This window comes from Mustela putorius, unplaced genomic scaffold (assembly GCF_011764305.1).
Source record: "Mustela putorius furo isolate JIRA1106 unplaced genomic scaffold, ASM1176430v1.1 tig00003962_pilon_pilon_pilon, whole genome shotgun sequence".
NCBI classification, from domain to species: domain Eukaryota; kingdom Metazoa; phylum Chordata; class Mammalia; order Carnivora; family Mustelidae; genus Mustela; species Mustela putorius.
In genome coordinates, this window is record NW_025422106.1 from 10756987 (window position 1) to 10775699 (window position 18713).

The 18713-nt window shown below is 48.5% G+C and overlaps 2 protein-coding genes across 5 annotated transcripts in view; both read right to left on the reverse strand.

Annotated features, from left to right (window-relative positions):
- Nucleotides 1-1908: 1908 nt before the first annotated feature.
- Nucleotides 1909-15910, reverse strand: MRPS23 (mitochondrial ribosomal protein S23). The gene is made up of 7 exons (XM_004747331.3): nucleotides 15810-15910; nucleotides 7363-7429; nucleotides 6684-6904; nucleotides 5970-6140; nucleotides 3035-3112; nucleotides 2698-2824; nucleotides 1909-2284 (listed from the first exon to the last, which is right to left on the reverse strand). The coding sequence occupies exons 1-7, from the start codon at nucleotides 15908-15910 to the stop codon at nucleotides 2132-2134; spliced, it is 918 nt and encodes a 305-aa protein (XP_004747388.2). The 3' UTR covers nucleotides 1909-2131.
- Nucleotides 15911-16095: 185 nt separating this feature from the next.
- Nucleotides 16096-18713, reverse strand: part of CUEDC1 (CUE domain containing 1) — an 81585-nt gene continuing 78967 nt past the window's right edge. For all 4 annotated transcript variants that reach the window (XM_045069927.1, XM_045069926.1, XM_045069929.1 and 1 more), the window contains one exon: nucleotides 16096-17853. The gene's annotated coding sequence lies outside the window, so the exon portion shown is untranslated. The remainder of the gene's footprint in view (nucleotides 17854-18713) is intronic.

Consider the following 18713-nt stretch of genomic DNA (forward strand, 5'->3'; position numbering starts at 1 on the left):
GACATGCGACTCCAGCAGTACCACAGTGACGGGTACGCCCACAGCAGCACTGGCATGTTTGCAACCCAAGAACACATACAGCCACTTCTGTCACTCAGGCACTGATCATATCACTAGGCATCCACACAAAGGATCTGAGACAATAATATTAAGTAGAAAAACGAGGTACAGGACAGTAAGCACAATGTCCTCACGCATATGCCCAAAATATTCCCGGAAAGGAAATGGACTCGGGGGAGAGAACTAGGTGGCTGGAGATAGGTTTTAGAAAGGAGACTGGCCTTTTACTTTTAAATTCTGAACCATGTGCCTGTACAGTTTCAAAAAAATTATGCATCAGGGACACCTCAGTGGCACAGTTGGTTAAGCATCTGAATCTTGGCTTCAGCTTGGGTCATGATCTCAGGATCATGGGATCAAGCCCTACATCTGGCTCTGCGCTCAGCACAGAGCTTGCTTCAGGTTCTCTCTCCCTCTCACTCTGCCCCTCCGGCTCATGCTCTCTCTCTCTCTAAATTAAATAAATCTAAAAAAAAAACAAAAACAAACAAAAAAAAAACATAGAGGCACCTGGGTGGCTCCATTGGTTAAGTGTCTGCCTTCCACTCAGGTCATGATCCCAGAGTCCTGGGACTGAGTCCTGCGTTGGGCTCCCACTCAGCGGGACTGCCTCTGCTGCTCCCCCCGCCTGTACTCTTTCACTCTCTGTCAAATAAATAAATAAAATCTTTTAAAAATAAATACATATATACATACATACAAATTTTAAAAATATAAAGTTTGTGTCAAACAACTTTCTAAAAATGTCATCATTATCATTATGGCAAAAAAAGCTGCCTTTTAAACCCCAGAAACAGAAGGTCTAGAAAAGTTAATGAGTGACCCCCAACAGAACCATCTCTCCCACCTGCTTAAGACCTCCTCCCCAAGCTTGGCACTCACTGGCTGTCTATGGTTGTTGAATGGATGAATTTACTTTCCCATCTAAAAGTAAAACATTCCACAAACAAGAAGAATTGCAAAACGGTGACAGGGGTGGCAGGGAGATACAGCATGGCCGAAAACTGCTTTTGCCTCATGTACTATTCACCTTCCATTCCCAGAGCACCGTGTGCAAGGCCGTGCCCAGGCTGAGGTGTGGGCTCTGCCCTTGGTCTGCCAGAACACAGAAGAGACTGCACGCAAAGAACAGAAAAGCTACAGGAGTTCTAAAATCAGAGAATTTCTGAAGCAACTTCTTTCTACTACCTGAAAACCACTGGTCTGATCAGAAATACAAAAGCTACACACTTAGAAGAAGATGTCATTTATTCAGGAGAAGATATGAAAATGAAGAAAGCAGAACAGTTGGTAAGGTCTCATGAGCACATCTCCACACCAGGAGGCAGGTGGATGCCGGGGGAGAACAGCATCTAAATGAGCTGGCCTCCTCCTGGCAATCCAGTTATCTACAGATGTCCTCTAAATTCAGTCTTCGGCTGAATGTAATCACTTATTCATTCAAATCTTTACTAAGCAGACTAGGTTCGGGCCTATGCTAATTGCCTCCAGCATCCTCAACCTCATCTATGAGATTAAAGCTATAGTTTCGACCTCTGTCTATCATCAATGATAGGTTCTCACTTTTACCACAAAGCACAAGTCAGCGTGACCTCTCAAGTTGAAAAGCAATAGTTCTATAGTAAAATGTAAAGATTATCTACAGACAGAAACAGTTGGCCCAGGGGACATACCATATGCACAAGTAAAAGCCTGACGGAGCCAGAAAAGAGAAAGATACCGAGAATCAGATATAGCCAACCCACATGTTAACACAGAAATCTAAGCAGACCTACTCAAAACGTGTCCCATTCAAACCATTCTTATAAAGGTTTCCTCATGCTATTTACAATTTTAAAGTAAATTTACTTTTTAAGCAGTCAGGGAATTCTTTATTTAATACCATCCTAACATAAAAGTTCATTCAAACCATGAAACTGAGCTTATGACAACCTAGAAATAGGAACTAAAAGAAGGCAAACATAATGCCTTAGAGACTGGGAAACATTTACACAGTTCAACTGTTAAAAACAGTTCAACATTCATTTAGTGAATACAGTCTGGATGTCAGTATACATGGAATACAAGTTCTTCAGGGAGGTGAGAGACCTTTTGGCTGTTCTTCAGATGTCTCCAAACGCTGATCCTGGGGAACTTCTTGAAGAGGCTGGTTTTTTTCCAATACTGTTTGAGGTTTGACACCCGTGGGTTCAGATTCCCAGGAAATGTGACTACCTTCCTTTTGCTTAAAAGACCAAACATAAATACATCACACAGATGTCATTTTCACTCCACTGACTGGCTGAAGCTGAAGCTAGCTGAAGCTAAGCACATTCTATCATGGAATCAAAACATTAACATTAATATCCCAGGTCAAATTCTATTATAACAAGCAACACACATGATAAAAATCTCTAGAGAACCATAATTTCAAAAGCCCTAATACTAACTCACTTGTTCCAAGTAGCAGTCACTATCACAAAATTTTAGTATATGTATATGTACACATCTTTTTTAAATTTCAGTATATTTCATCTACCAGCATTTGACCTGGTGTTCAGGGACACAGGCCAAGGTTGGGAGAAGAAAAACCAAGCCTTCAACTTCTAACAAAGAGACAACTAATCCTTAAAATAATTTTAATTAAAAAATACTCACAGTCCTTGTTTCTCCTACTCTTCTCAGAATGACACCTGCTGCTAATAAAGCCTTCCCTGTTTCCACAAATAACTTCTCTTCATCAGTTTCTCCAAGTTTCTGTAGCTCAATGTACTTCTCCACAAACCTGGAATTCCAAACAGTCACATCTGAGGTCTGTATATTGAGAGTCATCAACATGCTGTTACACAGTATAAAGCCTTCCCTTAACACATCTTCCTATAGGAGTAGCTTTTTCCTCCTGGGGAATTCAACAAAACTCCTCAAACTGATCATTAAATTCCTTAAAAAAAAAAAAACCAAAAAAATTAACCCAAGATATGTTAAAATGGCTTACTGTTGACAGGTAGACTTGAAGTTTGGATTGAACAGATCAAAAGCTCTCTGACCAGATCCATAGGCTGAATAAAATTTCCTAGAAAATATAAACAACACAACATAAATCTCCACTTACAGATCATGGCCATGAAGAAAAATTACTAAGCCAAGCATAAACTTATTTTTTTTTAATTAAGTTATGCATGCACATGGCTAATACACCAAATATTACAAAAAGGTATCCAATGAAAAGTTAACATTCCTGCTCACCTCCACCCCAAACCCCCAGCTCCCTCCCAGGAAGCAACACTAACCATTTTCTTGGGTATCCATCCAAGAATATTCTAATATACAAGCATACATGCATCTATCATTCCCCCTCAGCTACATAGTTTAACTCCAAGGACAGAAAACACTATTGTACATCTTGTACATTGTACATCTTGCCTCTTCTTTTTTTTTTTTTTTAAGATTTTTATTTATTTATTTGACAGACAGAGATCACAAGTAGGCAGAGAAGCAGGCAGAGAGAGAGAGGAGGAAGCAGGCTCCCTGCTGAGCAGAGAGCCCGATGTGGGGCTCGATCCCAGAACCCTGGGATCACAACCTGAGCTGAAGGCAGAGGCTTTAACCCACTGAGCCACCCAGGCGCTCCCATCTTGCCTCTTCTACTTAATAGTTCTTAGAGATCATTTCAAATCATTGAACTTATATGGTTTCCAGTCCTTTGCTCCTTTTCCAATCCTTTTGCTCCTGTAGACAGTGCTACAGTGATTAACTTTATCAGTATTTCTTAGTACACTGTCCAAAGAGTCTGGAATAAATTCATAAAAACAGTTTTACTAGCTCAAGGTATGTGCATTTGTAATACGGCCTTCCAAACTGCCAGACGCTTCCTGAAGTGGCTGTGCCAATTTACACTCACAGCAGTAATATAGAAGAGTGTCTATTTCCCCATACCCCGGCCTAATTCTCTCTTCCTACTTTTTGTTCTTTGTCAATTTGACAGATGAAAAATTGTAACTCATTTTAATTTTGCCTTTTCTTATGAAATAAACTGGACATCTTTTCATATGTTTAAAAACAAACTGAATTTCCTTTTCTGTGCTCTTCTGTTTGGTGGGTTTTTTCTACTGATTTATAAGCAAATTTTATAGCAATATAATTAGCCCTTTGTCATACTTAATACCAAATTTTTTTCCCAATATGTTGGCTGGCTTTTGAATCATCTTGTGGCACTTTTTTAGGGGGCATAAAATTTTAATATGGCTTCTGGGTTTTATGTTATACTGACAAAGGTCTTTATCACTCAGATTATTCTTAAAAATTTTTCCACGTTTTCTTCTAGTACTTTTATGCTTTGATTTTTTACATTTAGGTTTTGATATGTCTGGAACTTATTTTGTTTTTATAAGTTCTTTAAAATATTAAAAACACAAAAAGGAAGCCACGAAAATAAAGGTTCAAAAAATTATTTCAATGCAAGGTATTATTATTTTGACATTAACAGTGATAAAAAAGGGACCAATAAAATATTCCACATCTCCAATGAACTATCACCTAGCTCCTGCTAACGATACAGCAGGAACACAAATGATTTTTTTTTTTTTTTTTTTTTTTTAGAGAGGGACAGAAGGCACAAGCAGGAAAAGGGGGAGAGGGAGAAAGAGAGAATCCCAAGCAGACTCCCTATGGTAAAGCCTTATGGAGCGTTCAATCCCAGGACCCTGAGATCATGACCTGAGCCAAAATCAAGAGTCAAATGCTGACCTGAATAAGACTCCTAGGCACACCCACAAATGATTTTAATACATAAATCCTGACCAAGTACGTACAATGAGCCTACCCCGAAAAACACTGACAAAGAAATCAATGCCCCCAAAGATCTCGTACTTCAGGAACTACCCTGAAAAATTCCAAGTAGAGCAAGAACATACTTGTTCCCCCACCTCAACGAGTGTTGAGGGCCAGGGAGGAGATTCCTGATATGAAAGGGGTCTAGACCTCAAATGAGAATATAATGACCTCATAAATTGTTTTTTTACATCCAGAAATAGAGAAAAGAATAAGAGGACAGGGGCACCTGGGTGGCACAGTCAGCTGAGCATCTGACTCCTGGATTTGGCTCAGGTCAGGCTCAGGGTTGCAAGATTGAGATTCGCCTGGGGCTCCATGCTTAGCACAGAGTCTGCTTCTCCCTCTGCCCTTCCCCTCTGCTCTTGTGTGTATGCACACCCACTCTCTCTAAAATTAAAAAAAAAAAAGAAAGAAAGAAATATATTACCCTGAACAAGGTACCACCTCTGATCTTAATATTTAAGAAAAAAGAATCACGGGGTGCCTGGGTGGCTCAGTGGGTTAAAGCCTCTGCCTTCCACTCAGGTCATGATCCCAGGGTCCTGGGATTGAGCCCCGCATTGGGCTCTCTGCTCAGTGGGGAGCCTGCTTCCTCCCCTCTCTCTGCCTGCCTCTCTGCCTGTGATCTCTGTCAAATAAATAAAATCTTAAAAAAAAAAAAAAAAAAAAAGGATCACACAAATTCTAGGTACTAAAAACTGACATCACTATTTGTGGGAAAGAGCTCTGCCACTGAATTCCCAGTGAGTTGACCTCCTTGAGCCCCATAGTCTTTAAGAATAAAATGAAGACAATACACTGATCTTGTAGGGTTAGAGTAAGGCCCAGGTTAGAGAATGTTTTTTAAGGGCTTGGCATAGTGCTAACAGACACACAGAAACGGGTAGCTATAACTGCAACTACCAGTCCACCAGTTGGGCTCCAGATCCTATTTCCCAGAACTTGCTTCAGATTCCCTAACTTGGGAGATACACAAGACCTTCTTCACAGGGCAAGCCCTGGCTCGACTCCTAAAAAAAAAAGTCACCAGACTGCTAGCTAAATCTCTCCTCCTGAAGTTTTGCTGCCTCCTGTCCACCACGTGGCTCGGCACTCACGCTCTAATCCGATCCTCGGGGTACAAGATGTCCTGGATGGCAGCTTTGGCTTTGCCATATCGCAAGCGGGGCCTCCGGAAGACGGGTTCTCTCAGTGGGGGAAAGGCATTATATACGTCAAACCACAGGGGCTTCTCGTTCAACACCCCAGCCCGAATCAGGTCCCGAGTCCTTAAGGAAGGGAAGATAACGAAGGTCAGTCAGTTACAACAGTCTAAACCCCTGAGTCAGTCTAGTCACCGCCTGGGACATCGGTGGGATCACCGGAAGGAGGCCAGAGCGGAGTGTTCCCCACCTACAGTTAACATATTTCCATATTCCAAACCAAACTAACAAAGCTCAGGGGTTAAGTTTTAAGTTCTCTTTTTCTCAGGTGCGTCCCACCCCCCCTCGCCCCATCCTCGCCGCGTCGAAGAAAATACAAAGGTGGCCCACAGGGGCCCATCATCATCTTCCTCCCTTCCTCTTCCTAGGGAACTCCGCTCGGACAGGGGAGAGGTGCAATCTTGAAAGGGAAAGATGCGTTCAGAGAGTGGGTCGTCAAGCACACCTATTCAGAGACAGGAGGGAGCACGAGAGGGCCTCCCCCGGCTCAGACTCCCGCACTCTGGAGAATGCTTCGCCCGGCTCTGACCCACCCAGAAAGAGCGTCAGCGGTCGAGAGCCCCCTTCCTGAGGAGGTACCCTCAGCCCACACCGGGTCCGAGCACGCACCGCGAGAAAACACTCCCCAACGGTCTCCAGCCGGCTCCTCGCCATGGCTGGTGCCTCGGACACTTACGGCCGGGGGCTACCGGAAGCGGAAGCGCCGGCGGCAGGCGAAATGGGCGGAGGCTGCTGGCCGAGACGAGGATCGCGGCGCTCTCTCCGCCGCCGCAGCCGGCGAGCCGAGCCAGGCAGAAGCAAAGGATGGGCCGAACTGGTGCGGGTGTTGGCTGCGACCAGGTTCAGACTGGAGCACTCGATAGCCGAGCCGAAAGGGAGGGAGCGGGCCAGAGCCGGGCAGAAGCAATAAATGACCGATCTAGAGGAGGGACTCTCGCAGATGGTTGCTTTGCCCTCTCTGGCCTTGCGGAGCCTACTCCAGTCAAGAAGGTGGGGCGGCGCGGAGGGAAGATGATGGGGAGGAAGGAGTGAGGCGCAGCTTACGTTCGGGGAGCCAGCTAGGCCAGGACGCATGTAAAGACAGAGATGAGAGGTCACACCGTGGCAAGGCCCGGACCGCGCCTTACCTTGTTTGGAGCCACAGACTCCGCAGAAGGAAACCGAGGCCGGGGACGGGCAGGCACCGGCCCAAGGTCACACTAAGGCCCTAGCCTCCTTCCTCCGCGCCCTGCCATGCGGCGTGCCCCGGGAGTCCGTTGACCCCGGAGTGCCTCCAGCATCCGCTGACCTCGGGATGCTGCGGGGCAACTAGTGTTTTCTCCGCGGGAGGCGTCGCGGGCTCGCTCCTTTTGGAGCTGGAAAAGCGAAAGTGAACAGGACAAAATTCCGATACGGAGACTCAAAAATCTGGGGACAGTAACCTCTCAGGGTGACCTTCTGGTCCAATAATCATACTAAGGGTAGAGTACCCCAGAGAACTCAAAGCGCAATGTCCTGAGGGTAATGGTGCAAGAATGATCATTGCAGTATTGTAGCGGAGAAGAAAATCAAATGGAAAGTTATGGTTTATATATCCTATGCAATCCTATGCAGCTATTACAATGAACAAGTTATATCCCTCTGCATTTCCCTAGATGCACGCCCATGACTTCTAAAATGAAAAAGGACGTTGCAGAGAAACATTTTAGTGGGATCCTAACCTGTTCAAAGAATAAAGAAAACACCTTTATATGTGTTTGTGTTTGTATGGAGATAGAAACCATGTGGAAGGCACACAAGACTGTGAAGATTGGTTATCTCCAGTGAGACTGCAAGAAAAGAATATTTTTTCTTTATGTATCCCTCAGAGTTTGACCTGTAAAGAGTTTTTACTCATATTTGAGCTTTTTAATCCAATGAAATGTTTTGAATCACAGACACACAAAATAGCTTCTGGGAACACATTATCATCTTTGTAAGCCAGAAAGAGCAGCAAGTCATCCCAGAGCCCTCCCACTCTATGGGAGGCTGGTAAGGAGGAGGAATGTAATGTTTGAGAAGCAGTTACTGCTTGTTTGTGTTATCTTGGAATCCACACACCTACTCAGAAGGTAGCTATTATTAGCCTTATTATAGATGAGAAAGTGAGGCCACAGTGGGTGAAGTATCTTGTCAGATACTTGAGTGACAGAGCCAGGCTTCCAGCACAGCCTGGGCCCTCTCTAGAACCCCAAACCCTCCTTAGCTATGCCTCAAGCTGGAGATGGGTAGACCTATAGAGACGGGACAAAGCTCGCCCCAGGGGCAAGGGCCAGGATGATCTGAGGCCCAGGGCTACACTAAGAGGGCGGTTTCACTGTTGCCACAGGGCCCTGTGACAAAGGGAAGAAAGAACCCAGTTCTGGCTCCTGGGCCAAGTGTAGAGATTCCAATCTCCCAGTCCTAGGAAGGTCTGGAGGACTCTGCTCTAGGGAGAACAAACATGCTCCCAGCTAAATATAGTCTTCCCAGCCTCATAACAAGTTTCTAATTCTGTCCCAAGTCTGAGCTAGCTGCTGGGGGAGACCACAGACACACTTCCCCTCTCCCACTCAGGCCTGACTCCCTAGGCTATTGCAGTGACCGCTGGTAAAGAAGTAGAAGGGTTTATTCTACAATAAGGGAGGAGAGCCAAGAGTGCAAACCCTCAATAGGGGAGGAATTGCAAGGTGGGAATTTTTCCTCTAGATCTTCTTAGGAAAGTTCCTTCCTCTTGTGAACCTTGAAAGTTTCCCCTCCAGCATCCTATTTAATGCCTCTGTCCCTGAGACAGGGGAATGATGGTGTGTAGATAGGAGGACCATGGGAATGTGGGAGCAAGATGAATGGGGAACCCCCAGCCTGCAGCAGGAAGTGAGCACCCTAGGGAGTGTTCATTCCTGAAAGGGAAGAGGCTGTCAGGCAGCTGAGGGCAGGCAAACTGGACCTTAGAGGCTTCTGTCTTCTCACCAGGACCTCTCAAGGCTGCAAGGGGCTGTTTTACTCATGCCACATGCTGCACCAGAAATCTGGATCATCTTGTTAAACTGTTCAACTCTCTGATGCCATAGGTAGTGTCCCGGCAATCTTACACAGTAGGAAAGAGAACTTGTAAACTCTCCAAAAGGTCGTATTCCTTCTACTGCGCTGTAGATGTGCCCACTAAACAGTCTTAACTGTCTGCGTGCCTTGCAGCAGGAGTAGAAGCCGCCGTTGTGGACAGCCCGAATCGTAGCAACAGGCACTTAGTGCTAGTACATGACGAGTCTGATGGCAGTTACAGCATCACTGCTGCTCTTGTGATCTATCACCCGCCCACTGCCCCCTAGGACAGAAGCATTTTCATATTGTAGTAGTCGGCTAGGGCAGCCGTAACAAGGGATCACAGACTGGGTGGCCTCAACACCAGAAAGGTATTTTCTCGCAGTTCTGGAGGCCAGAAGTCCGAGATCAACTTGGCAAGGTTGGTTGCTGCTGAGGCCTCTCTCCTTGGCTTGCGGACGGCTGCCCTGAATCCTCACGTGGTCTTCCCTCTGTCGTGTGTCCTCTTCTTGTGACACTGGTCATATTGGATCTGGGCCAGACCTAATGGCCTCATTTTAACTTCAGTTCCTCTTTAAAGATGATCTCCAAACGCGGCCACATTCTGAGATACTGGGGGTTGGGATTTCAACGTCGGAATTTTGGAGGGATGCTGTCCAGCCCCATTACATTGCTAAGTACTTAGTCTGAAGAGCTCCCGTCTGCCCAGCTAGATCCACACCGACTTAACCCTGCTCTGTTCCTCACGAGGCTGACTTCTATGGACCTCATCCCACTCTAGTTCCATTTGTGTTGTTGCAAATGGCAAGATTTCATTCTTTCTGATGACTCAGTAATATTCCGTGTGTGTGTGTTTACACCACATCTTTTTTAAAAGATTTTATTTATTTGAAAGAGAGAGAGAAAGAGAGCACAAGCAGGGGGAGGGGCAGAGGGAGAAGGAGAAGCAGACTCCCTGCTGAGAAGGGAGCCCTATAGGAGGCTCAATCCCAGGACCCTGAGATCATGACCTGAACTGAAGACAGATGCTTAACCTACTGAGCCACGCAGGTGCCACCACATCTTCTTTATCTATTCACCACCAGTCGATGAACATTTGGGTTTTTTCCATAATTTGGCTATTGTCCGTAGTGCTGCTATAAACATTGGGGTGCATGTGCCCCTTTGAATCAGCATTTTTGTGTCTTTAGGGTAAATACCCAGTAGTGCAATTGCTGGGTCATAGGGTAGCTCTATCTTCATCTTCTTAAGGACCCTTCATACTGTTTTCCAGAGTGGTTGCACCAGCTTGCATTCCCACCAATAGTCCAGGGGAATTCTCACAGGGCGGCCTCTTCACACAGAGCTCTCTTCCCAGGTTTCAGTCCCTATTTCCTCCTTGGCCCCTTCAGACCTAGACTCAGCAAACGGTGTCCCTCTGTCACTAGCCAAATGCTTTGGGCCATCCTTTGTGGCTTCCCTACACTCTGCCCACATCTTTATGAAGAGTGCCCTTATTTATATAGTGCCTGGGAATGTGTCAGACAAAAAGAGACAAAAGCACCCCAATAGCAGGACAGCCTTGGTAAGTAAAAGTCCCAGCATATTGATGAAATCATTAATACTGCTACTCAACTTTTTTTTTTTTTAAGATTTTATTTATTAGAAAGAGAGCATGAGAAGGGGGAGGATCCGGGGGAGAAGCAGACTCCTTGCTGAGCAGGGAGCCCCATGAGGGACTAGATCCAGGATCATGACCTGAGTGGAAGGCAGTCGCTCAACTACTGAGCCACCCAGATTCCCCTGCTACTCACCTTTGGCAGAAAGCCAGGGTCAGGGAGAAATTAGCTGCTTGCCTTCGAAAAGGAGGAAAACAATAGTATATGGACCAGGAGGATAAAAGACAAGGAGAAGGCTAGAGTGCCATCTCCCCCCTCGCCAGGCTGTTGTGTGCTCCCTCTCCTGGTCCAGCATGCTCCTCAGAGGCCCATACCTCCCCTTCCTTTGGTGTCCATCAGGAGAGCACTTGAGCCCCCAGCACACCCTCTGCCAGACTCTGCTCCCTTCCTCCCTAACCTTCTCCCTCTCAAAATGTGGTGGTGTGACTCTACTTTCTTGTCTGCGTCTCTATCTGGGCCTCTCTGAGGGCAGGAACCGGGTCTTTCCTATTTCTGCCTTCCCCTACCCTGCCTGGGGTTGGCCTGGAGCTGACTCTCAGAGTTTCCTAAAAAACAACATGGATGACTAAAGCCAAGCTAGGACAAATGAGGATGGCACCATCCAGCCCTCCTTCCTGGAGGCCTTCCTCAAATACACCCTATGTGTATGGGCAAAAGCTGTGATTGAATGGAAATAATCCTCCACCCCACCACGACCCTGGTCATCTCTAGTTCTGGCTATCCTGTGTGCCTCACTGACAGATCCATTTTTACAAACCTCTGGGCCTCAGCTTTGTTATCTGCAAAATGAGCATAATCATAGCACCCACCATATAGCCTTGTTGTGACGAGTCAGTGGGTCAGTACCTTCAGAGTTATTAAAACAGTGCCTAGTGTATAGGCCCAATAAATAAGAGTAATGATGATGGCTTCTGAACATTCCTCATTGAAAAGCAATGGATCACAATTTATTCAATCACACCTAACAATTTGCAAAGCATGTTCACACAGCTGCCCATTCATTTCTTCAGCAAGCAGTCTTGACCCCCAACAAAAATCCAGTTCAAGGAGAGGAAAGAGAAACACTTTATGCCTCTACCCACCCCTCTATCACCGTGGCTCCTTTTGTAGCCAAGGAAACAGGAGCCATCTGTGCCTGAAGCAACAACCTGGCCTCTTATTATTAGAATTAAAAGGCAATTGGAATCACTCTGGAGCTTTCCCAGCAGAAGATGCAACCCTTGAAGGCAGATGCTTCAGGCTGATATGGGTCTCTCGTTTCTTGTGGAAGGCAAAGCAACTGCATCCTTAACGTGCATCCAAACCTCCCAAGAGCTTGGAAAATGCAGGTCCTGACTCGGGAGACCTGGGGTGAGGACCCAAACTCTGAATTTCAAACAATCGCCCAAGTTGATGCCAACACCGCTAATCTGTAGGCAGGGCAACCGACTGGCCTAAGTTTGCCCAGGACTCTCCCAGTTTTAGCATTGAGATTCACACATCTGAGAAACAGTTGGACCTGGAAACCAGGACATTCATTCGGTCACTGGGTCCACAGAGCACACTTTGAGTAGCAAGGATGTAGCCAGCTGAGTTTGTGCTGAGCTTTGCAGCCCCTCACTCTGGAGTCTCTGGAATAATCCTCTTGACCTGATAAAGAGTTGTGACTCTTTAATCTCTAGAAATTAGGGTAGCTACTGGTTTGGTGGGGTGTAAAGCTTATGTAATCTTAGAGGCTCTTTTAAGGAAAAACAAGTACAAAAATATCCTTGTTTTGCAAAATTTGCAAAACATATAACCATGCAAATAGTAAATTCCCTTCTGTTTGGCCTCTGGCCTAACAGGTGCTCACTTCCTTGTGGGAGAATGATGTTGGCCTGTCAATGGCCAATTCTGAGAGAGACCACCAGGTGGCAGTAGATTTACACATCCCTCCTCAACCGGCGCCAGGCCCCCGCCCATCTCCAGAAATTTCTAAATCTTCCTCCAGCTGGCCTAGCCAGCTAATCCAACAAATTAATCTGTGCTGTGATAATGGGCAAAGGAGTTCATGTGCTTCTCTCTAAACAGCATATTTTTCATTTAATGGAAATGCTAAGAGACTTTTTTAAACCAAATAAAGAATGCTAATACGTGAGTTCCAGGCACACTGTTGGATCACACATCACTATGGAGATGTTTTTAATCAGGGGGACCTTTTTGTGTTCAACAGATTGCATCTATGGAGAGGTTCTAGGTCTTATCACCTGTTCCCTCACCCCATTTTATAGCTTAGTGTTTAGGTACCAATTTGGGAGTTCAGCTCCCTGGGTAGTAAGTACTACCAATAACCAAGGGTCATGTTGAGTAAGGATCTTAACATCTCTGTACCTCAGTTTCCTCATCTGAGAAATGGGAGTGATCATACTGATTTCATATAATAGTTGTGGGGATTAGGTAAAATAATGTATATAAAGCACCCCAGAAAAGTTGCATACAGTAAGCACTCAATAGGCAGCTATCATCTTCATCATCCCATGCCTCACCTGCCTTCTGCCTTCTGCAAACAAAATTCTCCATCTTTCCTCCAACCTCAACCCCCTACCAGGTGCCTCAAGAGAACAGAGGGAGGTTTGAGTCCCCAGCATGGTAATAACCAGGACAGTTCTGGGGACACCATTCTTCAGACCCATGATCTCCTCACAGGCTGGGCTGAGCCTGGAGACACCAAAGCGCACAAAGCGGGAGGGGCACGGGCTGGGCCAGAACTCCAGAGAGCCCAGCTCAGCACTTTTGCAGGAGGCAGACCTCCCATGTATCACCTCGTGGATACCAGAAGCCCAACATTTGCAGATGAGCCTGGCATGTGAGGGCAGATGGATAAGGGGGTTGTCCGGCCCACCCCGACTCCTTCCTAAGTCCTAGGAAGACACCGTTCAACACAGAGGGACTCATCGTGGAGCAGAGGCTTCATCCACTGTTGGATCTGGGGAGCTCTCTTTGCCTTTTCTCCCCAATTCCCCTCTCTGGCTACAGTCAGCTTCAGTCAGCTACACCGAAAGGCAAACAGTGACTGGTTCTCAAACTCCATTGCATGTTAGAACCACCTGAGGAGCCTTTGCAGTCCAGTTACCAGATGTACAGCCTAAATCCCATACCAATGAAATCAGAATCTTTTGAGAATGAGACCCAAAATTTCAGAAATAATTCCAGTACGAGGCACCTGGCTGGGTGAGTCGAAGGAATGTGCAAATCTTGATCTCAGAGTCATGGGTTCGAGCTCCATGTTGGGTGGAGAGAGAGAGAGAGAGAGAATGAATGAAAGAGAGAAAGAGAGAGGGAGAAAGAAAGGAAAAATAATTCCCATGTACAGCAAGTTTGAGACCTGATGTTCTCGAGTGGTGTTTCTCCCGCTTAAGTGTGCATCCAAGTCACCTGAAGAGTTCGTTAAAATTCTAGTCCAGGAACGCCTGGGTAGCTCAGTGGGCTAAAGCCTCTGCCTTCAGCTCAGGTCACGATCCCAGGGTCCTGGGATGGAGCCCCCCATTGGGCTCTCTGCTCAGCAGGGAGCCTGCTTCCTCCCCTCTCTCTGCCTGCCTCCCTGCCTGCTTGTGATCTCTGTCTGTCAAGTGAATAAATAAAATATTAAAAAAAAATTCTAGTCCAGTAGGTCTAGGGTAGACCCTGAAATTCTGTGTTTCTCTCAAGTTCCAGATGATACAAATGCTGCTGGTACCTAGCACAGATTTTGAGTAGCAAGGTTGTAGAACTGTGCTTCTCAAACTTGGCATGTACAGAATCATCCAGAGCACTTGTTAATAACGGTTTCAGAGTCCATGGGTCTGGAGTAGGGCCCCAGGCGACGCTGGTCCACTTGGAGCAGCAGGGCTGGGGAGCGTAGAACAGAGGTTTTGGAATTAGGCAGCCTGAGGGCCTGTTTCTGGCTTCACACCTTACTAGCTCTGTAATCTTGCCAGTTACTTAACCTTTCTGAATTGTCATTTCATCATCTATCAAGTGGCCATTATTAGGTAAGATTAATTGAGCTAATATGAAACACCTACCAGACTTCCCAGTGTGCCAGTCCTCAAACTTGATTGCAAATTTAAATTACTTGAGGAGCTTTAAAATAAATCACTCCATGGTTGTTGATTTAATTTGTCTGGGGTACTAGGCATCAGGATTTGTTTTTTTTAAGCATTCAGGTAATTCTGGGCAGCCAGTACTAGGTAGTGGCCTGGCGCTGTGGCTCCAGACACCAGAATCAGATTGCTGGGCTACATTCCCCGAGTAGCTCTGACTCAGTATGTCTAGCCTAGGGCTGAGAACTGGCATTCCTAACAAGTCCCTAAGTGTCAGTACTATGCTCCTATGCTCTGGGGATTACGTACCTATCAGTAAAAAATGCACAAGGCCAGGGCACCTGGCTGGCTCAGTCAGTAGACCACTAGATTCTGGACCTCTGGGTTGTAAGTTCAAGTCCCAAGTTGGGTACAGAGATTACTTAAAATCTTTTAAAAGAGTAGGGTTAGGTTAAAGATTAAGTTTGGGTTGCCCTCCTGCAAACAGTACGCATGTAAAGCATCACCAGCTGTTCCTGGGTCTGGCTGGGGCTGAGGGAGAACCTCTTTCTAAGGAGGGCGGGAGGAACCCTCATTGTTCCTTCAGAGGCTGAGTTCAAATGTGGCATGGGGGAACAGCAGTGTCCTAGGCCTGGGTGACTGGGAGCCCAGAAACAAGATGCGTGGGTGGAAGCCACAAGGAGAGCTTTGGGCTCAACACAAGAAAGACATTTTTAACCTTGAGAACTGCCCTCTGGAAACGGCAGCAGCTTCCTCTTTTGGCAGTGCGCTCCCTGGCCTGGGAGGTGGTCTGGCTGAGCTGCGGAGGGGAAAGGCAGAGGTGCTTGCACGGGAAGATATCTGCCGGTCTTTGAAGTCTGGCATTGCATATCCCAGCAGCCTCCCCTCAGCTGCTCCAGAAGCTTTCTGTTTATTTGGGGAAATGATGCGCTGGAGCTTTCCTGGCAGACTGGCTTTTCCCCTTGGTGTTTTCCTTTGCCTATCAGCTAGTGGTTTACTTTCCCAGGGCAAACAGGAGAGCGCCTGCGCTTAGCAAAGCCAGCAGGTTGGCGAGCTTGCTGTACGGGTAGCAGGTGTCGCCTCCGGAGTGCACTGCCATGGGAGAGCTAAGCCCTTGGGACCTTACACACTCTGTGGGTTAACTGGTTAACGGGGGACTTTTGGGGAGAGGGTGGAGAGTGGCGAGGCAGGTGGCCCTCGGGAGTGACAGGGGCTCCAGGAGGCCAAACTCTGCCCAAGGCAAGAAGAGAAAAGAGAAGGGTCCAGCCCACACTGCGGACCACATCAGAGCACCAAGAGAACACCAAGTCTTTATTACAGGAATTCCTATGAAACAGCTCCAAGAAAAAAACCCACACATAGGAGAAAACACAACTAACAAAGCAACACACACAGACTTGGGGCTGGGGCTTCCCCCACCATGCGCTGGGAGGGGTCGGGGCCACAGCCCGGGGGGGGGGGGGGCCTCTCCTCTGCCCCAGGGGCCAGACCGTCTGGAGCTTGGCCTGGCGGCCTGGGGGCTCGCGGGAGTTGGGGGAGCTCTGGCAGGGTCGCAGGGAGCAGCGGAGGGCAGGAGGTCCCCGCGCCAGCGCCCCAGGCCCTGCGCAGCCGCCAAACTTGGTCAGGCGGAGGCGTGTCCGTCCCCCCAGCCCATGGGGCCGCCTCTCCGGAGCGCGCGGGGTAAGCTGAGCCTCCCAGTGGACTGGGGCCTCAGTGGAACGAGGTGCGACTGTGCCCCCCACGCCCTCATTATCTTGGGGTGACGTGTGGCCACCAGGCCCCGCCAAGGCGGGGCTCCCACTCCCCACCTAACAAGGTTGGGCTGGGCAGTTTCCCCACTTCGGGGAGGGAGGGGGAACCCTTTGTGCCTGCCCAGGCTCCCTGGCTCTCCAGAGAGGTCAGCGCGTTCCCATCTTGGACGCTGGCTGGAGAGACTGGGCCAGCCGCCCTCCCACTGGCAGTGGTTGGTGCCTGCTAAGGCTTGTGGAACCGGAGTGTGCCTTCGCAAACCATTCACTGTCTTGTTCTTGGCAAGAGGTGCCAGGAAGCCCTTCCGCCCCAGGCACCCCCACCAGGGCTGGCCACCTCTTCCCCTTGCTTCTCAGTCCTGCACTTTCTCAAGGGTCACCTCAGAACCTGCTGCTGCCCACCCTTAGTGACAGCAGGACTTCTACTCAGAGCCCCCATGAGCCACCACTGTTAAGTGACTGCAGGGTCCCATCCAGAACCTGCTTTTGTCTTCTGCCTCAGTCCAGAACACTCCTGCCTAGCCAAGAGTCCCCCAGCTCCAGGGTGGCCACCTTCCGACCCTTGGCAGGGGCCTGTGCCAACCCCTAACAGAGGCAGTTGGCGGGGCCCTGGCAGGGTGGCCAGTAACTTGCTCTCTACAGTGGCCCGTCACTCCTCAGAGGGGCCTGAGTGACTGCCCAGCGCTCTCCCACCCATGGCTCTGGCCAGGGGTTGTACCAACCGCAGGCCTGGGCGAAAGGCCAAGATGCAGGAAGCCATCGAAATAAAGGACGCAAGGTGCCCAGATGGGAGCTGGGGATGGGGATAGGGGGTCCGGCAGTATCTGGGGCCCAGAAGGAGAGATGGGGAAAGGAGGGGGCAGGGGCTCCCCCTTCAGGGGCTTCACCATCCTGCCTTTTCGGGTACTCCAACCTTTGCATTTTTTCTGGGATTTTTTAAAGTAAGCAGCAGGGCAGTGGGGTGGGGGTGGGGGGTACGCGGTGGTGGTTCCTGCATTCCCACTCAAGGCCCACAGAACAGCCTGGCTACAAGAGGGGCTAGGATGGGCTGCTGCCCCTAGGGCCCCAGGTCCTTCCTCCAATCACAGCACAAAACTCCAAAGTTCTAAATCCCATGGAAAGTGGCAGTGACGGTGGCAGTGGTGGGGCTGGACCATGGCTGGAGAATCACCAGCACCTCAGTCCTTGGCGCCATCTGTCTGGCAGCAGCTGGGCCCTTCAGCTGGGGGCCAGTTTGGCTCTCCGGCCACCTCCACCAGGTCAGACATCTCCGGCGAGGAGGAACTGCTGGCATCTGGTAGGGAAAAGAGATGGAAGAAGTCTGGAGCTTCTGGAGCCCACTGGAAAGACTACTGGAGCCCAGTGGTCTCTCCTTGTCCCTGCAGAGCAACCCCTGCAGAGATGGTTTTAGGCAGAAGGTCCCAAAGACAGGCGCCCTCTCCTTCCAGGGACTCTATGCCAGCGTTGGAACTCTGCCCGAGGCCATGTCCCACCCTCCAAATCCAAGCTCCTAGAACAGCAAGAGCAGGGCCTCTGGCAGCTAGAGATGGAGTGGGGGCTGGAATTCCAGGGGGCAGAAGCGTATAGGAAGGGCTCAGAGGTGGGGAAGTAGCCAGCCCATTCTGGGAATGCAGCGGTAGCTCAGGGAGCTACACCAAGGGGACCTGTAGGGGCAGAAAATAGATTGGGGTCAGAATTTGGTGGGCCCCACACACCAGGCCGAGGAGTTCATAAACCTCTACTCAGAGCGTTCACTCCAACATCAAGGGAGAAAGGGCAGAAGAGTGGTGTTCTGATGACGGGGGGGGAAAAAGTTGGGCAGTGAAGACCCTAGCAGCCGCGAACCCGGTGAACCCGGTGATGGGAGTCTACCAGGAAGGGAGAGGAGAAATGAAATAGGGAAGACCAGAGGAGAAGCTGTCTGACTCCCAGTGACTTCAGACCCAGGGCTGGAAAGACGGCCGTGGGCACAGCTGGTATGCAGAGCGGATGTGGAAGACTGACTGAGAGGGAGGGTCCGAGTTAGGGGCCCACTGCACAGAGGTCTTGCTGTTGCTGTGAAGAAGGGCAGTGACTGCCAGAGAGTGGGATCGAGAGAGTCAAGGGCAGAGCTCCCAGGAGAGCAAGACTTCGGGACTAGCTGGGCAATGAAGG